At 36.5% G+C, this 24,677-nt stretch overlaps 1 protein-coding gene and 2 pseudogenes across 1 annotated transcript; all 3 read left to right on the top strand.

Moving 5' to 3' along the window:
* Positions 1-615: 615 nt before the first annotated feature.
* On the top strand, positions 616-2,209 carry LOC132804312 (uncharacterized). The gene has a single exon (XM_060818530.1). It carries the CDS (start codon positions 790-792, stop codon positions 2,014-2,016), a length of 1,227 nt encoding a protein of 408 aa, XP_060674513.1. The 5' UTR covers positions 616-789; the 3' UTR covers positions 2,017-2,209.
* A 15,683-nt stretch (positions 2,210-17,892) lies between these two features.
* On the top strand, positions 17,893-19,468 carry LOC132804002 (uncharacterized; annotated as a pseudogene).
* A 2,161-nt stretch (positions 19,469-21,629) lies between these two features.
* LOC132804003 (uncharacterized) lies at positions 21,630-24,422 on the top strand (annotated as a pseudogene).
* Positions 24,423-24,677: the final 255 nt, after the last annotated feature.

Below are 24,677 nucleotides of genomic sequence, written 5' to 3' on the forward strand. Positions count from 1 at the left end.
TTAATACATGATATATATGTACACAGAATCGTTATTGTTTGATAGATCCACTGATGTAAAACTTATACATTGTTAACAACAAGCCGATCAATCAAAACCTAAGTACTACACATATATGTAGATATAATTTTTGTTTATTTCTTTAAATTTATTAGAAGGCTGTAACTTTTACGTGCTTACATACCTCCAATGAAATCAGTCATTAACTTTTCAAAAATTAAATTGGTGATGAAATTTTATAAACTAATTAAGAGAATGAGCAAAAGTTGTGGGATGTGTCCAAATGCATAACATAAGAATGCATCATATTTAACTCCCTAATTATAAATTAACTGCATTTAAGGCCTCATAGTCCTTAAATAAAGTAATTAAAAAAAAAAAGGTTCGTTCCCATTCTAGTTAATAAGGGCCGATGTCAAAGTAAAGCAAAACTGGGTCTTCCAAATAATTTTTCATAACAAGGCAATTTTAACATTAATTCCTCTATTTATTCGTTTCACTTTCAGCTAGCGGCCACAATTATTTACTTCCTATATATATATATATATATATATATATGTGTGTGTGCGTGTGTGTGTGTGTGTGTGTGTATGTGTGTGTGTGTGTGTACCGGCTTCAAATCTGACTCCTATAATAGTCATTTAAAACGTGTGATTCCAAAGCCGGCTCTCAAAAGCTACATGCCCATAAAAGATTACAAACTATCATCATATTGTACTGTTACAACCTTTTTCCAAGAATCTTCAATCTTGTCATTTTGTTCTATCTTCTTTCTGAGCTCCGGTATCCATGGCTTCCCAAATGAAAATATTCCATAAATGGGCACTTTTATTATCGTCATTACCTCTTGTTGCCTTAATCTTTATCTTCTATGCCAATAGCATATTCTTTAATATACTTTCCCAACAACAAATATTCACCGGAAAGGAGAACAAAGCGAAAGAGAACATGCAATACTTCCCCACGTTACAAGAAAAGGTTGACGAATTGGCTTCATTAGATGATGGATACGATAGTGATCCAACGATTCCTCCAGAAAACCTCACGAAAGACGAAAGAAGCGAGTGGTTCAAGCAAAGACTTCCTCAGGTTGAGATACTCGGTTCAACAAACTTGACCAAGCAATTTCATGGCCGGGTATTGGAGTTTCTAAGCAGTGGCTGCGGCATCCAATTCTACATGGTTTGGTTCTCACCGGCGAAGTTCTTCGGAACCCGAGATTTCTTGGCCATAGACACCCTATTCAATTCCCACCCTCAAGGTTGCTTGATGATCATATCAAGAACCATGGATTCCACACGAGGTTACAGGATCCTAAAACCATTACTGGATCGAGGTTTCAAAGTTCTGGCTGTAACTCCAGACTTGCCCTTCCTAGTGAAGAACACCCCAGCTGAAGCTTGGCTTGAAGGGCTGAAGAGCGGCAAGAAAGACCCTGGTTTTATCCCATTGCCACAAAACCTCTGCAACCTCATTAGACTTACGGTTTTATACAAATATGGAGGTGTTTATTTGGACACAGACATCATAATTCTGAGAGATTTCTCAGAGCTGAGGAATTCAATAGGAGCACAAAGTATAGATCCAGCAACAAAGCAATGGACAATACTGAATAATGCAGTAATGGTGTTTGATATGAACCATCCAATTCTACTTGATTTTATGAAGGAGTTCTCATTAACTTTCAATGGAAACATATGGGGATTCAATGGACCATTTTTGCTCACTAGGGTTATGAAGAGAGTCGGAAGTGATTATAATGTTACGGTGCTGCAACCGGAGGCGTTTTATCCGGTGGATTGGTTTAAGATTCACAGACATTTCAAGAAGCCGGAGATCGCGGCGGAGCGTAAATGGATTAAAAGCTCACTGAATGAGCTTAATGGTAATGGTGGAAATATTTATGCATTGCACTTATGGAATAAGAGAAGCAAAAAGTTGAAGGTTGGAGAGGGAAGTGTCATGGAAAGATTAATCTTAGATCATTGTGTCATTTGTGAGAACATATATGCCTAAACATCAGGAAATTTTTTATTCAACAATAATTTTTTATTACATATTTCCCAATCCTCACGCATAACGATTGGAATTGTTTGTAAGTTAGGAATATCTTCCCATTTTTTTATCTTTTCTTTTCCGTATATATATATATATATTGTCTGTTTGTTGAGAAAAGCTTTGTAGAACGGTCGCACTAGTTGATGTGTATCAACTGGTCTATCAAAACTTGGCATGTGTTATTTTTAAAGCAATATTATTTTTTATTTATTTTACTGTTTTTTCCTCCTCATCTCTTGTATATATTTCTTCTACAGAGCCTCTTCATCTCTATCTCTTCCTCTTGTCTCTCTTTTTTTCTTTACTTCTAGCCGGAAACCTTATTTGGCCCGAAAGCTCCGACTGTCAACGGTGGAAGCTCATTCACCTTTACGAAATCTTGGGCAGAATTCTGCAAACTGAGAGATAAAATACAAAATTTTGAAATTTTCTAACAGTTGGAAGCTCATCTGCAAAAGGTTCAGCCTTTATAAATCACACGATTCAATTTTGATTTGGCAGGTTGCGACGCCGCAATTCCTAAAATATAGAGTAGGAATTTAAAAAAAAAAAAAAAAAAGTAGAATAAAATATCCTTTAATTTAATAGTAATAATGAAAAAATATGTTAAAAAAATCTGGAAGCATAAAGTAATATATATATATATATATATATATATATATAGCAAATCTGTGTATTCATCTATTTCAAAATGAACCTTAAGTGACAATTTTTTATTTTGAAAAATTGAAATTTCATCAGAATAGATAAGTTTAATTTTAAAAATCCAAAATATTAAAATTTGAGAATTATATATTCTATTACACTATCTAATCAATAAACTAAATATATTAAATCTAGTTTGGAGGCCACATTAATGCAACAATTTTTGAGAAAAATAAATTATAGTATGTATATATATATCTATTTTCTTTTCATATATAATATTTAAATACCAGATGATATATAGTAAATATATTAAATCTAGTTTGGAGGCCACATTAATGCAACAATTTTTGAGAAAAATAAATTATAGTATGTATATATATATCTATTTTCTTTTCATATATAATATTTAAATACAAGATGATATATAGTAATTCAAAATATTGAATTTTGTATATTATATAAGTAACAATTTATTATGATAGTATGATAAAAAGGTAAAAAAGTAATATATTTACCAAGAAAAAATATAACTTAAAAAAAACGATTGAAACTATATATATAATAGTAGATAACTTTGGTCCATTTTAAGTAATGTTAACATTTTAAGCAAATTTTCATATGAGTATTGAAGAAAATCGATTATTAAATAAATTTAATGTATATACTAATTACTAGGTAATGTGATATCATGAAGAATATATTTAAAGCATCTTCAATGATTTATTCATTGAGCCCATTCATATAAGAAAAGAAAAAGAAAAAAGAAAAAAGGCTTTGATATGTCAAGCTAACAGATAATTTTTTAATAAAATCATCCTTAATAATGCTATGCAAGACCTTTATTAAGCAAAAATGACATTAATTTTTTTTTTAAACAAAAAAAGGCTATTAACAAACCCTTTACTTGTGAAATATTTGTTAAACAATATGAGTTATAAATTAAGTTTTTTTATTTTTTTTTTATTTTTATTTTTTTTATATATATCTCTTCTCTTCTCATTCACAAGTCTCATTTCTTTACTCCTCTCATCTCATCTCTTAATATGCCAATTCATTCTATTTAAAATTTTAAACAAAACTTAATGAAGAAAAATTTAAGTAAACATCGTTTATTGATAATATTATGCCACGCAAAAATCAATATTTTCTAAATCCTTTACTACATCAGCTTCAATGACTAGAATCATTGGAGACAATCTTAACAAAGCAAATACTTATAAAGATATCTATTATCAAATAAAAAATTATATTATATTATGTCAAATTTTATATGTAAATGAGAAAATTAATAAATAGAAACTCTAGTAAAAAGAACAAATAACAATAAGTAAGTGTCTGTTTGGTAAATTTTTTTTTCAAAAGGTTAAAAGCTCTATTTGAAAGCCAAAAGCTCTTTTGTTAAAAAATAAAAATATTTGGCAAAAGTCAATAAACACTTGATGACCAAAAAAAATAATTTTTTTGAACTGTTTTAGAGAAGTCCACATTTTGTGCTTCTCTATAAAAGCTTTTCTTTTTAGCTTATATGGAAACTTAATGAGTATTTAATATACCTTTTTTAGCTTACATAGAAATTCATTGAGCATTTAATGCAGTTTTTTTATTTACAACAAAACACTTATTAACTTTTTAATAAAAATTTTTTTTCAAAAAGATCTATTATATAAAACTTTACAAACTAAAGCTCTACTTTTATTAACTATACCAAACGAATCTTAAAACTTAAGCATAAAATTTATTTACCTTCCTCTATAACTTTATTATCAATATATATATATATATTATACATATATGAAATTCTTGATTGATTTTATTACATATTAAATATATAAATAATATCCATTCTATACTGGTGAATGAAATGAATGCTTGAATTAAACTTTTTATAATAATAATTGATTACATGAATATCATTTGACAGTTTATAATTGGGAGGCCAAATTATATTTTCAATTAACTTTAATTCTTACGATAAATAATTTTTAAAGAGGTAATTAAGGAACTTGAAAAAGCAGGGGGCTCCTCGGGCCTATACATGGTTCCTTCCTTCATCAAGTTAATTAATTTTGCTACAGCGCTGGATATGGGCATTCAATTGTATACAATAGTAAGTGATATATGCTACAAATTATGAATTACATATAATCATTAAATATTCTACGAATTACATGCAACTATATGTTTATCTCCGCCGCTTGTACGCTCACCATAGCAAGGCTAACATGATAATTATAGTAAATGTATGGCTGTTATTGAAAAGAAATTAATTCGAGCTTGTTGAATAATATCATGTTCTTTCTATTTAACTGGTAATAGAAAACGATGCAACTATATTTATGTATGCAATGTTAAAAACAACTTATACCTGAGTTGCTCATGATAACATTGAAATAGATTAATTCTATACATTTACACTGTTTACAGGGAACACTATTGGTATTAACAAAACTTCTACTTATTCATCAGTCATGTGTTTATTTTGACTTGACTTGTAACAATTTCAACTCTTGAAATTAATTTCAATATCACATATCTAAATTAATAACAATGTAAGTTACGATTACTGATAACCCGTTGACTGGCCTAGTCATTTTTTCCTGATTAATATTGAGATTCTTTCAATATATATATATATATATGGTTAACACCCGCATCCTTGCCACCATTCCAACAGCCACATCTAGCTTTGTTTCAATGCAAACCTGCAAAAAAAAGGCTTCGAGGGCACCAGAGTGGTGTTGAATAAGACCGCTACAATGCTTAACTCAGTAATCGGTAGAGGAGATCATTTCTCATTAATTTTAGCTTGCATTCTTGAGTTGTGTGCAGGGGCCTTCAATGAAATTTTGGTTTGTCTTTGTAGTGGCCATACCTTCACGTGGAAGGATGGTTCTTTGCTTTCCAAGGTCAATTTGGAGATTTCCAATGTGGAGTCAGCTCTGGCTTGTTCCACGCGAGATTTACTTGCTTTTGGCAACCCCTTGTTTGCTGCGTGGGATGTGTCAAGTGTGCCTGGAAAGCAAGTTTCCAACCAATTGGGCCAACATGAATCGTGGGCCTAACTTGTTGCTTCTGTTTTTTGCCAATGCATCGGCTTAGGTATATAAATATGTATATAGATTAGCGAAGGAGCTACATAATCAAATCTAATAGAGACATTTATAATTGTTTGATTTCACAGGATCAAACATGTGGAAGGAAATAAATAGCTGAACAGCTTTAGAAAAGAAATATGGTAAAAAAAAAAAAAATTAGTTAATTATAAGGATAAGATTTTCTCCATTTCATAATAATCAATTTGGAAATTTTTAATTTTCATTAATACCATGATGTATAAAAAGAGACCTCATTTTTTTTTTTTTTTGGCTGAAACCTCTCTAATCATTATTGTCTTGATTGATCATGACTCTGTAATTTTAATAAATACGAACATCAAGTAATTTAAGATTCAATTAAAGTGAATTTATCATTGCTGCCTACTTAACAATTCTACAAAATGGCCATGTATATGCGCAATAAAATCAGAATTGAATGCCTACAAAATGACGAAGAAAGCACTAAGAAAGCACATTTAAATGATTTACATGTGCATTATTGTTTTCATTGATGTGATATTTGAAAACAAAATCGCCTATTTTTTTCTGGCTTTTTTTAAACCCAAAAAAGGACATTAAATGAACTTGTAACTCATTTATTAGAACCGTTTACCCAAACCAAAAAAAAAAGAAAAAAATGAAAAAAAAAACTCATTTATTGGAATTATTACACCAGTCTCACTATTCAAATTTCTAATTTTAATTTTATTACACATTGTAATAACTTAACAGTGGTTAAGTATCTTTAATTAATTTAAAGTAATTACTTTTGCAATATTCTAGAATATATATATATAGATATATATATCGTTTTTTTATTTATTTCTATTTTCTTAACTATCTATTTATTTATTTATTTATTTATTTTGACTGTTTGAGAATTTCAGTCACCATTATAATATAATAGTTGACCAAATTAGTTATTTGTTATGTATTTATAAATTTGGTTTAGTGGTACAATTAGGAAGAATATATTTTCCCGTTAGTTTAGAATATATTATAATTTTTATAAAAGTAGTTATTTGCTATAATTTCTTTTTATAATAATAATAATAATAATACTAAATGTATGACGTCTCTGTTTCATATACAATTCCTACCACCATGCATTAACATGTATAAAACATTTGAAGCCCAAAACCAAAGAACGAAAGCATGCATTAAACTTCTAAATTCCAAGCCAAGTTCATAATCATGAGACAGTATATATGTAACACCTCATTCCAAGCTATATCAGAATTCTTGCACGTTGATCGAGGTTGACAGTTGGTATCAGAGCATAGGTTCTTATAATCCTAAGGGACTGTGCATTGCTGTACATCCCATCTGTAAATTTCTCCTTTTTGTAATTGTGCTTAAGTGTTTTATTCTCTAAACTCTTGTTTGTTTCTTCAGAATTTGCTACGATGCGTAGGCGGACGCACGTAGTACTCGAGAAGGCAGGCTCAGCCGAGAGTTCTGGAAGTAGATCGAGCCTTAGAAATCTTGTCTCTCAACTAACTTAAGCCTTAGGGAGTTCAAGCTCTAGTAATCATTCTGTGGACCAGGCTCGACAATTGAGAGCCGTGAGTTTTGATGGAACCCAAAGTCCAGCTGCAACTATGAATTGACTATCTAATATGGAGAAAATCCTAGAAGAAGGGATGCAGTGCCCCAACGAAGATATGGTGAGGATCTCCGGCTTTATGTTAGAAGGTGACGCCAGAAAGTGGTGAAAGGTGGAAAAGACTCGTAGGAGGCACACATGGGATCAGTTTAAAATTGCCTTCACCACTGAATATTGTCCTCCTGCCTACCGTGAGGCCAGAAGGAGAGAGTTTGAGGAGCTGCGGCAGGGGAATATGACTGTTTCTGAGTACGAGAGAAAGTTTCGGGAGCTATCCGAATTCTGTATGCATATGATTCCCGATGACCATACGAAGAAGGTGAGGTTTATAGATGGCTTGAACGATAACATAGCCCTCATCCTTGCTGGATCAGTGCATCCTACTTATCAGTCCGCTAGGGATGCAGCGCTTGAGTTAGAGAGGCAGTTGGAGATACATAAGCCCTCGAGGCGTAGATCATTTGAAGGTTCATATAGTAGGGCACCTAGTCAGGGAGCATCCAAGAAGAGCCATAGTTCAGGCTCGTCGGGTAGTGGTGGACCGAGCCCACGGGGCAGATTTCAACAGAGAGGCAGTTATCGTATGACCCAAACAGCTCGCCATTCAATCAATGGGGATGCAAGCTCGTACCAACAGTCACACCTTGGTCCTATGCGGACTTGTCCAATTTGTAAGAAGAAAAATCTTGGCCAGTGCCAGATGGATGGTATATGTTTTCAATGTGGGCATCCAGGCCACATAAGGAGGGATTGCCCTTATGGTAGTGGCGGTGTGCTAGGGGCAGGTCGGCGAGCACAGCATACTAGTGGATTTCAGGGTCAGAGTTCCCAGGGGAGTCAAGCAACAGGAGGTTCATCGGGATCGGCCCAACTGTCTGCAAGAGTGAGTCGAGGTAGAGGAAGGAAGCAAAAGCAGATAGGTCAAGGTCGAGTGTTCGCTATGATGCAGCAGGAAGCCTTGGCTACACCTGACATTGTTACAAGTACATTGAATATTTTTGGTAATGATGCACTTATGCTTATAGACCCGGGAGCAACACATTCATTCATCTCAAAAGAATTCGTCACTCGAGTCGGTATAACTCCTACTCCTTTAGGATGTTTACTGGAAATAGCTACTCCTGCAGGAGAATCCTTGTGGCCTAGCCAGATAATCAAGGGGTGTTTCTTCTGTATCGAAGATCAAGTAATGGAGGCAAACTTGATCCTGTTGGATTTATTCGGACTTGATGTAATCTTGGGCATGGATTGATTAGCAAGGAACCATGCTTCCGTAGATTGTTATAATAAAAAAGTTACATTTAGGAGGCCAGATTTGACTAAAGTGGTATTTCGTGGAGAAGTTGGGAGGTCTTTGCTAAGATTAATATCTACCATCACTGCCAAGAAGCTACTGAATAAGGGTTGCCAATGGTATTTAGCTCATATGATAGATCCCGAGTAAGTGGGGTCAGACTGGAAGACGTGCTCGTGGTGAGGGACTTTCCGGATGTGTTTCCTAAGGAGTTACCGGGATTGCCTCCGGAAAGGGAAGTTGACTTTTCTATTGAATTGATTCCAGGTACCGTGCCCATTTCTCTACCACCATATCGAATGGCTCCAGCGGAGTTAAGGCAGCTAAAGGTTCAATTGCAAGATTTTGTGGATAAAAGATTTATTAGACCAAGTATATCACCATGGGGAGCTCCAGTATTGTTTGTGAAGAAGAAGGATGGTAGTCTAAGATTGTGCATCGACTACCGACAACTTAACAAGGTGACCATCCCTAATCGTTACCCGTTGCTAAGAATAGATGACCTATTTGATCAACTCCAAGGTGCCAAAGTGTTTTCTAAGATCGACTTAAGATCTGGATATCATCAGTTAAGGATTTGAGAGTCGGATATTCCCAAGACTGCCTTTAGGATGAGGTACGGACATTATGAGTTCCTAGTGATGTCATTCGGACTTACCAATGCCCCAGCAGCTTTTATGGATTTGATGAACCGGATATTTCGTTCGTACTTGGACCATTTTGTCATTGTATTTATAGATGACATCCTGATCTATTCTAGAAGCCAAAAGGAGCACGTGAGGCATTTGAAGAGAGTGCTCCAAACTTTAAGACAGCATCAGCTTTATGCTAAATTTGACAAGTGTGAGTCTTGGTTAAATCAAATGGATTTTCTTGGACACATTATGTTAGCCGAAGGTATCTATGTGGACCCTGATAAGGTGAATGCAGTGTTGAATTGGGAGCGCCCTACTACTGTGAAGGAAGTACGAAAGTTTTCTTGGATTAGCGGGATACTACCGTCGTTTTATAGAAGGGTTTTCGAGAATTGCCGGACCACTTCACAACTTAACCCAAAAGAATATTGAATTTAGTTGGATGGACAGGTGTGAGCAGAGTTTTTAGAAATTGAAGCAAAGGTTGACATCCGCTGTAACACCCCGTCCCGAACCATGTCGAAATTTTTGCACGTTGACCGAGGTTGACCGTTGACCATTGACCAAAGGGGTCAAAAGTTGACTTTTTGATCCGGTTGGAATTCTAGGTTGACTGAGGTACCGTTACGGAGTACACGTTGGCACGATTTCGTAGACTGGTAGCACGTTGAAAACGGAGCTACGGTTTGAAAGTTATGAGCAAAATAAGTTGCGGTCCAAACTGTCCAAGGGGTGCCGGAGTTGACTTTTTATTCATGCAAGGTTGAGCTTTGACTCATGCATGGTTGTGAAGTGCTCGTCGATACGAGTCCGTAGACTAGTGGCACGTCCGATTTGGACATGTGGTTTGAAAGTTATGGACCTGTAGAGTTTTTCAAATACCGTATTATTTTAATATTATTTTTGAACGCGTAACGATGTGCCACGTGTGACTTAATGAAGGTGGCCATGTGTCACCATGGTGAAATGTCACATGTCAACCATGTTTAAAAATCAAATTATTTTTATTATTATTTTAAATGATAATATTTTTGTTTAATTATTTAATTATTTTTATTTTATATCTTTTCCTTTTCCTTTTCTTTTCTTTTTTCTTTTTCTTTTTCTTTTTCTTTTCCCCACATGGGAAAACACCATTTCTTTTTTTTCTTTTTCTTTTCTTTTTTTCCTTTTTTTTTTCCTTCTTCTTCCCCAAGCACCAAAACACAAAAAGACAGTTTTTTTTCTCCCATCGGCCGTCCCTCTCTCTCTCCTTGCTGCACTTTTTCCGGCCACCCATACAGTACACGCACCGGCCACCGTCCAAGCCCACCACCTCGCGACCTCGGCCACCAAATTTCCCGGCCTGTCGCCACCGGACGCGCCCAGATCGGGCCGGTGAAGCCGGCGGCGGCCGGTTATGTTTTTCCGGCGATTCTCGCCGTTTCCGACCAACCCAGCCCGTCCCATACCTCTATCCCACTATTTTCGACCCTTCTGAGTCCATTTCTGGGGTTAGATTGCCCAAAATCCCCACCGTTTGAAAGATCCCTCACGTTTAAAACCGGCCGAAGCTTCCCGACCAAATTTCGGCCACCTCTGGCGGAATTGGGGTCGATGGAGACCGGATTTGTGCTCCTCGTCGCTCAAGCTTCGATTCGGTATATCATTCGCTATTTTGGTTAACGTTTGTGTTTGATCCCCAGGGTACCGGGTATTATTTACCCGATTAAAATATTAATTTATTTGACTGTCTGTGAATTTTGTTCTAGGAGCACCGGTGAGTCATGGAATTGATCCCGTGGTGGATCGTAGGTTAATTGCGTGCTCCAGGTGAGTGACCCACCTTTAAAAATATTTTTGGGGTAATTAATTGTATTTATGTGGTATTAATTTGATATCTGTAATTTGTGCTCATGTGGTGTATTTTAAATACAATCGGGAAAAATATTATTTTATATATATATTTACCCAATGGTGCTAAATGAAATTTTGGGGTCATTAACAAATTCCCGATTATTATTCTATTGTGGTTTAATTTATCATTATGCATGAGCAAAGTGTATTTCGGTAGTATTTGTACGTGGTTTTCAGTATTAATTTTTCGGGCATAATTGGGTTAAATATTTTTTGAAAATATCTGTTTAAATTTTATAAATTATGCCCGCGGTATTTTTATGGTTGCATCTCGTACTTTGAGAAAATTGTGGTTTGTTGGTTATCGCTGTTTCGTACCGGGTTGTTAAATAAAAATATGTGGGATGGTAAGTGTGAGAATTTAATGTATTTTCCACGGTAATTTTGGAAAAACGATACGGTTGGTTATTATTGTTTATTTTTAAACGCACTCATACAGTATTGGTGTTCTGGTGTATGGTATATGGACACGTGGTAGCACGAGGTTATTATGTGGTTTAGCGTGCGGTTATTACTTCACCCGTGAGTTGCCATTGGACCGTGGGCAGGCAAGGTTATTGTTGTGCACAGCCGCCCCCCTCCTTGACCGGGTTGATGGTTTTAGCAGGGGTACTGTCGGGACGCCGAAGTGACCGTTGCAGGTTTCTCTCTTTAACCCCCCGCCAGTCAGTGCTCAGGACGCTGGGTATCGGAGGGCATCACCGGTATATGGTGTGGTGCGTCGGTGTAAATTGCAAATAATGTTTTAAACCCCAAAGGTGTTCTAAAATTATTTATTATAATTTATTGCAGTTTATTTATATTTGGGGTACTTATTTGTTTATTTGTTGTTTCTTAATTTATTTGGTCCCTTGGTTTTCGGGGAGTACGTACATCGGGTTTTGTGAAAATGTTTTAAAAGGGGAACTTTTCCAACGGAGTGACTAGTGAGGGTTTTGAGAGAAAGTATTACTTCAATTGTTTATTTATTTATTAATTAATTGTTCGATACTGGTTAATTAAATTCTTTTATTTTTATATTATTAATAATAAAGGTGTACAGTAGATAGGGTCACTCACTGAGATGATTAGCATCTCACACTCTTAAATTCCGTTCCCCTAGGTCCAGGTTGGAGACGTTAATTGTCCGGGCGAGCCCAACGTCTCAGTTCGTTGTCGAAGGTTCAAGAAGTATTTCTTCCCTTTTTCCTCTCGAACTTGTATTACTTCTGATCTGTCATTTTATAAATTTCACATGTTTCTGCTTAATGCTCTGTATACTGTATTGGACGTGTAGTTGTTTTTATTGCACTGGGTTGCTGCTGCTGTTTTTTTTGAAGTGCCGAAATCTGTGGAACCAATTTGTAGTTTGCGGGAGGAATAAGGGGATGAGTATAGAAGTGTGTTTTCAGTGCAGGTAAATTTGTGGTAAGTAAATCCCTTAGGGGAGGCTCTGTCGGATTTTCCGTTGGAGGGTCCGGTAGGGTTTCCCTGGGATCAGGGCTTGTCTAGGGTTCCGGGGAAGGAATTCTGGATGGGTCCTGACATCCGCACCTATCTTAACTTTATGTCAGGACCCGTCCAGAATTCCTCCTCCGGAACCCTAGACAGCCCTGATCCCAGGGAAATACCACCGAACCTTCCAACGGAAAATCCGGCAGCACCTCCCCTAAGGGATTTACTTACCACAAAATTTCCTGCACTGAAAACACACTTCTATAATTGTTCCCTTATTCCTCCCACAGTACTACGAACTGGTTCCACAAATTTCAGCACTCCAAAATAAAAATACAGTAAATCCAGTGCAATACAAATACATAAGTGTCCCATACAGTATACAGAACTTTATGAAGTACTACAAAATACAGAATACAGCAAAAGTGAAAGAAATATTACAACTGCAGTAAAAGAAGAACAAGGTACTGCGCGAACAAATACAGCGAGGAAGATCAAGTCCGCTCCGAGTGAACACCGACAACCTGGTACCTAGAGGAACGGAATTTAAGAGTGTGAGATGCTAATCATCTCAGTGAGTGACCCTACTACTCTACACTATCATACCACGGTAATAGGTATATAAATAATAATTATTTGGAAATAATAATTTCTCTCAAAACCCTTACAATTCTCTCAGTTGGAAAGGTTCCCCTTTTAAAACATTTTCACAAAACCCTTTATTCATATTTCCCGAAAACCAAGACATCAATTAAATACCAGAAGCGGTAACAATTATATTTTTAATTCCAATTCAGTTTCCAAACATTTTATTTTTAAAACACAGTTCTGAAAATCATTTGATGCACCCACTATATACCAGTGGCGCCAACAGTACCCAGCGTCCCAAGGTACCGCCAGACAGGAGGTTATAGAGAGAAACCAGCATACGGTCGCGTGGCGTCCCACTGCGCCGCTGCTAACCTGGTGTCCCGGCCAATGGGGGGTGGCCGCCCTCTCCGATGGCATCCACAGGACACCCTCATAATATCAACCGCGCGCTACTCACACCCACCTGCGCGCTAATCACAACCGTGTGCACACTAACCATATCACATATACCATATCACATAATCAGAACACCAGTACGTGCACGGTGCATCTAAAAATTATAAAATCCATAAATTTAAATCATAAAACAAATTTCACATTTTTCATAAGCATAGCGGGCATAATCCATCCGCTTGAACCGGGAAATTCTCCACAATTTCCTTATAATCCATACCATAAATTCCATGATTTTCAAATCCACCAACTCCCAAATCCATCAATTCAAATATCCACATTTTTTCCAAGCATAAATAATTTCTCGAAATATCATAATCAAATCCCATAATATTTTATGGGCATATTTCATAAAAATTGAAATCACCAACATAACCAAATATTTTCCTTGAAATATTTGAAAATCGAATCGTGCCCAATTTACCATTAAAACCACACCAATTTCAAAATCCTCAAAACCATAAAATAATTCCACATGGCATAAATTGGTGAAATGCACATTTTCTTAAATCCGATAAATTCACAATAATTTCCACAATAAATCAAATAAATATTTGGCACATAAAAATTAAATTCCAAATATTTAAATCACACATAATATATTCACCAATTAAATTCCCAAAATTAATTTGAAGGTGGGTCACTCACCTGGAGCACGCAATTAACCCATGATCCACTACGGGATCAATTCTACGACTCACCGGTGCTCCTAGAACAAAATTCACAGACAGTCAAATAAATTAATATTTTATTCGGGTAAATAATACCCGGTACCCGGGGGGTCAAAACACAAACGATAACTAAAATTTACGAATCATATACCGAATCGAAGCTCGAGTGATGCTAATCACAGATCCGGTCTTAATTTCCGATGATCGTACCCGACGGGGTTTGAATTTCGTCGGGAAGCTTTTCGGGTTTCGGCTCCGCAATTCTCCCAAACCGTCGCGAATTGGTGGAAACGGAAGTCGGATTTGGGTTCAGGAGGTCGAACACTGCGGACTGGAGCTGGCCGGAATTTTCGGGGTACTCGCCGGAACAGTAATTTCCGGCGGGCCGCCACGTCACCGGCAACCGTCGCCGGAACAGTAATTTCAGACAGTGGCCGTTTGCTGTGAAATTTTGCAGATTTGTAGATTGTGAGGAGAGCAATCCAACGGGACCGACGGTGAGCAAAACGGAGGTCGGACGGCGGAGAAATCACCGTTTGAAGATTTTCGACCCCTCGCCGGAAAACGCTCCGATCCCGGCGCGTCGGTGGTCCGATGGCCGTGATTTTTGGTGGGTAGGCCGGACTTGAGGAGAGGATGCTGGGTGTATGGCGCGTGTACTGTATATCGGCCGGAATAGTGCCGATTCGCGGTGGCCGGCGGTGGAGGGGGAAAAATCGCCGCCAAACTTCGGACGTCCGATCCGGGCGCGTCCGGCGGCCGTTCGCCGTGAAATTTGGAGGTTTTGCCGGAAATGAGGTGGGCAAGCTTTCTGTCCGGCGCGTGTACAGTACCTCGGCCGGAACAGTGGCAAAATCCGGTGGCCGGCGGTGGCTCTCTCTCTCTCTCTCTTTCTCTCTCCTCTCTCTCTTTCTCTCTCTTCTCTCTCTTTCTCTCTCTTCCCCGAGTGTTTTAACAAATAAAACCCCTGCGTGACACTGTTCATGCCACGTGGACCAATCAGAAACTGACACGTGGCGTTTCACTGTTCACCGACCCAAAAACATTAAAATAATACGGTATCCGGTAAACTTCAAACGTCCATAACTTTTTAACCGGATGTCCGTTTTGAGCGTGCCGCTAGTCTGTGAACTCGTATCGACGAGCACTTCACAACCATGCATGAGTTAAAGCTCAATTCCCCATAAACAAAAAGTCAACTCCGGCACCCCTTGGACAATTTGGACCGCAACTTGTTTCGTCCATAACTTTCAAACCGTAGCTCCATTTTCGACGTGCTACCAGTCTACGAACTCGTGGCATCGTACACTTCGCCACGGTACCCTGGTCAACTCGAAATTCCCACCGAGTCAAAAGTCAACTTTTGACCCCTTCGGTCAACGGTCAACGGTCAACCTCGGTCAACGTGCACGGATTCCGGTGCGATTCGGGACGGGGTGTTACATTTACCTAATGGGAATGAGGGTTTTGAAGTCTATTGTGATGCATCCCATCAAGGGTTGGGTTGCGTGCTAATGCATAATCAAAGGGTGGTAGCGTATGCCTCACGGCAACTGAAGCAGCACGAGCAAAACTACCCTACGCATGACTTAGAATTGGCGGAGGTAGTCTTTGCTCTAAAGAAGTGGAGACACTACTTGTATGGGGCCACATGCCAAATTTATACTGACCACAAAAGCTCAAGTACATTTTCACTCAAAAAGAATTAAATATGAGGCAAAGGAGATGGATGGAGTTATTGAAGGGTTATGACTGTGTGATTGATTATCACCCGAGCAAGGCGAATGTAGTAGCAGATGCTTTGAGTAGGAAGGCTATCGGATCTCTTGCTCACATTCAACCAATCCAACTACCTCTTATGGTGGAGTTGAAGAAAAATAGGGGTGTTAATGCATATGCATTCTTCTGGAGTCCTTATGGCTAGTTTTCAAGTGCGACCGGTGTTAGTGGATCGTATATTGGAGACTCAAATGGAAGATCCTAAATTGATAACAATTAAGAGCAAGGTACAAGAAGGTTTTGATCCGGAGTTTTCCATAAGGAGAGATGGGGCCCTCGTGTATAAAGGAAGACTTTGCGTTCCCGATATTCCAGAACTCAAGAAGGAAATCTTAGAGGAGGCGCATAGCTCGATATATGCGATGCATCTTGGGAGTATCAAAATGTACCGAATGCTTGTTAAGTATTATTGGTCGATTGGCATGAAGAGGGAAGTGGCAGATTTTGTATCAAAATGCCTAATTTGTCAACAAGTAAAGGCAGAAAGACAGAAGCCTTAAGGGCTACTCCAATCCTTACCTATTCCCGTATGGAAATGGGAAGAACTCAATATGGATTTTATGTTCAAGCTTCCCACTACACCTAGGAGATATGCTGGTATTTGGGTGATCATTGATCGTCTTACCAAGTCGGCACACTTCTTACCGATACGAGAGCGTTTCTCACCTGAAAAATTAGTCCAGTTGTTTGTACAACGTATTGTGAGTCTTCATGGAGTACCGCTCGCCATTGTATCCGATCGAGATCCACGTTTTACTTCACAACTATGGCGGAAGTTACCTGATGCGTTAGGAGCAAGACTTAACTACAGCACCGCCTTTCACCCCCAATCTGATGGACAAGCTGAGCGCACAATTCAGACATTAGAAGATATGCTAAGGTCTTGTGTGATGCAATTTCGAGGTAGCTAGGATGAACAATTGCCATGATAGAATTTGTTATAACAATAGTTATCAAGTGAGTATTGGGATGTCCTAGTATGAGGCCTTATGTGGGAGGGATAAGGTGGTGTATATAGAAGTGTGTTTTCAGTGCAGAAAAATTTTGGTAAGTCCAACCCTTAGGGGAGGTTCTGCCAGATTTTTCATTGGAGGATCCGGTAGGATTTCCCTAGAACCAGGGCTTGTCTAGGGTTCCAGTGAGAAATTTTAAACAGGTCCTGACAATATATCCTTGATTTATCTGTGCATAAATAGGTATTTGAATCCAACTCATCACCATATTCTTCAAGATTATGCTTTGTCTAATCTCTAATTTTAATCAGAGAACCAAAACATGCAATAAACTACTAGACTCGAAGCTAAATTCATAATTATGAGACAGTAAATAACCTTAATTATGTAAATAGCCTTAATTATCTGCGTATAAATTGGTCATTTTAATCCAACAACACCACCACATTCATCAGGATTATTATTATTGTTTGATCGCTAATTTTTTCCCATATCCAAACAAAATGGAGAAAAAATTGTCTAAGAAGGTATTCTGGTCCAGACTTTTTAATCATGCAGCCAAATCTCCAATCTTCTCCACCATCTCTTTCATTGCCATTTTCTTCATGATCTATGCAGAGACCGCCATTTCCAATCATTACATGTATCCCCATGAATTCAAAAACGATGAAATCTTAATGTCCCCAACTCAGAATCCGCAAGAAAAAAAAAAAAAAACAGAGCAGACCAATAAGCTCTGCCACAGAAAATGCATACTACTCCATTCCAATACTAAAGAGATGGTATTCAATGACGATGAAGTATTAGACTCTCTAATTCCTCCACTGCATGAGAAAATCATTTGGGTCTGGCGAAAATTGCCAGAGCTGGAGATATTCCATTTAGACACCTTGACAAAGAAATTCCATAGCAGAGTTTTAGAGTTCGTCAACTATGGCTGCACAGTCTAATTCTACATGGTACGGCTTTCACCAGCAAATTCTTTTGGAAAAAAGAGAACTCTTGGCCTTAGACAGCCTTTTCAAAACAAACCCGGAATCTTGCTGGATGATCATATCAAGAGCAATGGATTCAAAACGCGGTTACACTCCTAAAACCATTACTGGACCTCGAATTCAAAGTTCTTGCAACCGCACCGGATTTGCCATTCGTGAATTGAAGAACACACCAGCAGAGTCATGGCTCGAGGCCATAACGAGTGGGACGAGAGACCCAGGCGACATTCCATTATAGCGAAACCTTTGCAATTTAATCAGGCTCGCAATGCTATACAAATATGGAGGTGTTTATATCGACACGGGTTTCATAATTCTGAAAGATTTCTTTGAGCTAAGAAACTCTGTTGTAGCTCAGAGCATAGATGCAGTGACGAAGAAATGGAAATGGCTAGCCGTAATGGTTTTCGATATGAACCATCCTATTTTGGTCGATTTCATTGAAGAATTCGCATCGACTTCCAATAGGAACAAACGGGGACACAACGGGCCGTTTCTGGTTTCGAGAGTGATTGAAAGAGTCGGAAGCAGAGGTGGATATAATCTCAATACTGTGTTGCCTCCTAAGGCACCTTATCCGGTCGATTGGAACAAAATAAAAAAAGGCGTTTTTAGGAAACCGGAAAATGGAGGTGATTGGAGATGGCTAGAGAGAGCATGTTGAATGAGCTTAATGATGGAGAAACTTTTGTTCTTCATTTATGGAACAAGAGAAGCAGACAGATGAGGCTTAAATATTGGGTCATTGCCTTGTTTGCCAAAATATATATTCTCCTTAACATATTTTAAGTACACATGGATTATTATTATTATTGCAAGAAAACAAGTAAATATGATGTACTAATTTAGCTAGATGTGGATAAGTAGAAGAAAGAACACCCACATATTAGATCATTGTGTTATGGGAAGATTGATACTATATGATTGTGTTATTGGCCAAAATATATATTCTTCTTAATATATTTAAGTAAATATGGATTGTTCTTAAAAAAAAAAAAAAATAGTAAATAAGGATTAGTTAATTTAGCTACATGTGGAAAAGTAGAAAAAATATGGCCTCGATTATTAATTAAGGTATATATATATATATATATGCTGAATAATTAAAGCTATTCCATTTAGTAAAGTGTTTTCATTGGTCTCAATACTGATGAGCTAGCCACATGGGACTGTACATATAGATTAATTTTAAGCAAAAAAAAAAAAGTATTTTGAGAATTCAAATTTTAAGCGGGTGTGTACATTTATTTAATATATATAAGAGAAATTATATTTCTTTTTGTCCTTTATTTTGCTCTTTACCAGGGCTCAAAACTTCTGGGCTAACCAAGATGTGGGCCTAAAATCAAGACCAGATTAGAGCACTTGTCTGGATATTAGGCCCAGGAACCAGTTTTCGGACCACAAGAAATTCGAACATTGAAAAAGGCCCAAAGAAGAATATGACGATGTTTTAGTTTTAATTTTAAAATTAAAATTAGTTGCATCGTTTTTAATTGCTTGCTAACATCGGTTCCTAAACTACTTTTTTCCTCCTCAACTATACTAATCTTAGTATAGTATTAAAATCTATAAGAATACAAAGGAATTTATTAGTTTATGATAAAACCGAAGTTTTATGAGTAGGGCAATTTCCTTAAAGAACCTTGAGGTTTCGGGTAATTACATGTTGTCACCATGATTTTAGAAAACTATCACTTTGCACTCTAACAATGTTAGATGTAACTGCTCGACTAGTTTCACCATAGATTTGACGATTTTGCTCTCAATCGAAATCAACTTTATATTAAGGCTGAAGAAATAAAAACTAATAATGATAAAAATTTCCAGTAAATCTTAAAAGTAAAAATGGAAGAAATAATTGGATTTTCAGGTGCCAAGCTGTTATTTAAATTCCTTTGGTTTACAAATTTAAAACACTTGCAAAATTTCCAGCAAAGTAAACATATCCAATTCACAATAAGGGGCCAATTTTAATCCCAATTCACAAAAATCATACAATTTCCGTTTAATCCAAAAATCTAAAAACTAAAAAAGAAAAAAAAATAGATATATATATATATACACATCTATAACTCCACCAGCAAATTATTTAAGTCAAAATAGAGATCTTTGATGTGGGTTTGAAGCTTTTGGTTCGCAGATCTTGGGCTTAAATTGGATTTTTTTCCTAACAAAGACCCTCCCCCTCATCTTCTTTAATACACACACTACCATTACTTTGGGTGCTCTGGCAAGGTGGGAAAATAGGCCCAACAAAAAAAAAAAAAGCGGGTTGTGGGAACCATGGATATATACCGCAAAGAAAGGTTGGGGGCGTGAAGAAGAAGAAGAAGAAGAAGGTGGGTGTGGGGGCATGGATTTGTAGTGAAGAATAGGTAGGGAAGAAATGGATGGGATTGTGGGTTGAAAGCACAGTTGATGAATGGAATAAAATAAATATATATTTTAAAACCCAATAAGAGAGAAAAAAAAAATTATAAAATCCTACATGTGTAATGCATATAAATTTGTTTTTTATTAAAATAATTCTACATTCATCAAATTTATAAACTAAAATTTTGATCACTAATGAATTATTGATGAAGCAGATAGCTCTAGTGTTGAGCATCCCTATTTATCTTCATGAACATTTTTATCTGTAAATATAAAAATATGGATTCGAATCACATTTTAAATTTCTGACAAAAATGATTTTTGACGAATTTTGAAAAAGATGGGCGCAACATACATTTTCAGCAAACCTAAATGGTGGCAAATGCAATTTGCCCTTATGAATATAGGATTTGCTTTTTAAATTCAATTATAAGGATCTTTCTTATTTTCAGAGAGAAAATTGAACAATAAGTGCCTGTTTTATAAACCAACTTAAATTCTCTCATGCTGAAGCATACATAATTGACAATTGCCACATGTCAAGGGAGCCACATGTTATGAGATGTATGAAAAAATGGATGAAATTTAGATAAGAAGAGGATTCATATCCATATGATAAACAGCATCGTGTACATTAATTAATCCTCTCTTGACCACAGGTGCTTCTTTTTTTTAAATTAAAAAAAAAAGAAGGGGGGGGGGGGGGGGGGGGGCGCAAGTACTATAAGTTACAAACTCTAGCAAATAACTCTCGTAAGTATCACACGCCAACACATGCATATATGTGATCAACGTAGATAAGGATAAATGATTTGGGAATTTTGGGATGAAACAATAATATAAGCCACATACGTCAATCACAAGATTGCTAATGAACATTGAAATAAACTATAACAACATAGAGGATTAAGTGGGTTGATTAATCAATTGAATATATTTCAAATTTTCTCCCAATGCTATAGAATTTATCTAACTGGTAACATTTATGCAATGAGTGACTTCAAACAAGCAAATTAATTGCATACCACTTTGAATCTAATTTTTTTTTTTTTTTTTAGTGCAAGAATTGCTGTTCATCTAGCCATGACAGGGGAATTAGGAGATGAGCATCAGGTCCATAATACCAAAGGAAAACGAAAAAGTCCATGGGATGTCCAACCGTCATCAAAGATGCATACCCTCCATCCATTCACGATGACGAAGATGATCGTGATGATCATCTGGAGAAACCCAAAACAAACTCTGATGAACATAGAGCCAAGCAAGTCCAACACGAATTAAGGTATGTGAGTTTCTTTAGATTTGAGAATTTAATTTAATAAACATGTTTAAACATTTTGCGGTAATTCTGAATAATAAAATGGTTTAATTATTCACTACATATAAAAATAAGTAAGATCAAATGCAAACAAATTAATAAGACATACTGCTGTCATGTTGGTATATATATGTATTAATAGTAATAAATAGTACAAGCTACTTTCAAGAGTGATGAAATAACTAATCATTGAAAATTTCTGGTATGTGACAAAAAAAATTTCCAATTTTAGTACTTATAACAGATGGGATCGACCATTAATACATGATATATATGTACATAGAATCATTATTGATTGATAGATCCACTGATGTAAGGATTATACATAATTAATAACAAGCTGATCAATTAAAACCTAAGTACTACACATTATATAGATATAACTTTCGTTTACTTCTTTAAATTCATTAGAAGGCTGTAACTTTTTCATATTTACATACCTCCAATGAAACCAGTCATTAACTTTTCAAAAATTAAATTGGTGATGAAATTTTATAAATGAGAGAATGAGCAAAATTTGTGAGATATGTCCGAATGCATAACATCACAAGCATATGCATCATATTTAACTCCCTAATTATAAATTAACTGCTTTTAAGGCCTCATTAATCTAGTCCTTAAATAAAGTAATTTAAAAAAAAAAAAAAAAGGTTTGTTCCCATGCTAGTCAATAAGGGTCGATGTCAGAGTACAGCAAAACTGGTCTTCTAAATAATTTTTCATTACAGGGCAATTTTAACATTAATTCCTCCATTTATTCGTTTCATTTTCAGCTTCTCATTTACTTCCTATATATATGTATGTATATATTCAAATATGACTCCTATCATAATCATTTAAAACGTGTGATTCCGAAGCCGGCTCTCAAAAGCTACATGTACATAAAAGCCTACAAACTATCATCATATTTTACTGTTACAACCTTTTCTAAGTCTTTAATCTTGTCTTCTGAGCTCCAATATCTATGGCTTCCCAAAAGAAAATATTCGATAAATGGCCACTTTTATTATCTTCATTACCTCTTGTTGCCTTAGTCTTTATCTTCTATGCCAATAGCATTTTCTTTAATATACTTTCCCACCAACGAGTTTACACCGGAAAGGTGAATAAAACGAAAGAGAACATGCAATACTTCCCCCCATGACCAGAAAAGGTTGAGGAATTAGCTTCGTTAGATGATGGATATGATAGTGATCCAACGATTCCTCCAGAAAACCTCACAAAAGACGAAAGAAGAGTGTGGTTCAAACAAAGACTTCCTCAGGTTGCGTTACTCAGTTCAACCAACTTGACCAAGCAATTTCATGGCCGGGTTTTGGAGTTTCTCAAGAATGGCTGCAGCATCCAATTCTACATGATTTGGTTCTCACCAGTGGAAGTTCTTCGGAACCCGAGAATTCTCGGCCATAGACACCCTATTCAATTCCCACCCTCAAGGTTGCTTGATGATCATATCAAGAACCATGGATTCCACACGCGGCTATAGGATCCTAAAACCATTACTGGATCGCGGTTTCAAAGTTCTTGCTGTAACTCCAGACTTGCCCTTCCTAGTGAAGAACACCCCAGCTGAAGCTTGGCTTGAAGGGCTGAAGAGCGGCAAGATAGACCCTGGTTTTATCCCATTGCCACAAAACCTCTGCAACCTCATTAGACTTACGGTTTTATACAAATATGGAGGTGTTTATTTGGACACAGACATTATAATTCTGAGAGATTTCTCAGAGCTGAGGAATTCAATTGGAGCACAAAGTATAGATCCAGTGACAAAGCAATGGAAACTATTGAATGATGCAGTAATGGTGTTTGATATGAACCATCCAATTCTACTTGATTTTATAAGGGAGTTCTCATTATCTTTCAATGGAAACATATGGGGGTTCAATGGACCTTTTATGCTTACTAGGGTTATGAAGAGAGTAGGAAGTAGATCTGATTATAATGTTACAGTGATGCCGCCGGAGGCATTTTATCCGGTGGATTGGCTTAAGATTCACAGGCTTTTCAAGAAGCAAGTGATCGCGGCGGAGAGGAAATGGGTGCAAAGCAAACTGAATGAGCTAAATGGCAATGGTGGAAAGACTTTTGCATTGCACTTATGGAATAAGAAAAGCAAGAAGTTGAAGGTTGGAGAGAGAAGTGTCATGGAAAAATTAATCTTAGATCATTGTGTCATTTGTGAGAACATATTTGCCGAAACATCAGGAAATTTTTTCTTCAACTAATTTTTTATTGCATATTTCCCAATCCTCATGCATAACGATTGAAATTGTTTGTAAGGTAAGTATATCTTCCAATTTTTATTTTTTTGTTCCATATATATATATATATATATATATTGTCTGTTTGTTGAGAAAAACTTAAGTAGAACGGTCGCACTAGCTGGTATGTATCAACTGGTCTATCAAAACTTGCCATGTGTTATTTTTGGAAAAAAAAATATTAGTTTTAATTTATTATACTTTTTTCTCTCCTTATCTTCTACAAAGTCTCTTCATCTCTATCTCTTCCTTTTGTCTCTCTCTTTCCTTTACTTCTAAAACTTTTGTCAAAATCTAAATAGAATTTTTTTCTTTTTTTTTTTTTTTTTTTTTTAGCGAAAACGACCTGCATCACTCCCTTCCTGCAGCCGGAAAACTTATTTGGCTCGAAAGCTCCACTAGTCGCCAACAGTGGAACCTCATTCATCTTTACGAAATCGTGGGCAGAATTCTGCGAACTAAGAGATAAAATTACAAAATTTTGAAATTTTCTAACAGTTGGAAGCTGCATTTGCAGACCCAAAAGACATATTGGGAAGGTTTGCTCGTAGCTTTAAAAGAACTTGATGAAACAATAAAGATTTTGGATTCGAATGGGTTTGAAATTAAGGAAA

This window comes from Ziziphus jujuba, chromosome 6, assembly GCF_031755915.1.
Source record: "Ziziphus jujuba cultivar Dongzao chromosome 6, ASM3175591v1".
NCBI lineage: Eukaryota > Viridiplantae > Streptophyta > Magnoliopsida > Rosales > Rhamnaceae > Ziziphus > Ziziphus jujuba.

Excerpts from the sequence above, each read along its gene's own strand:
- LOC132804312 (XM_060818530.1), top strand. The coding sequence starts at position 790 with ATGGCTTCCCAAATGAAAATATTCCATAAATGGGCACTTTTATTATCG.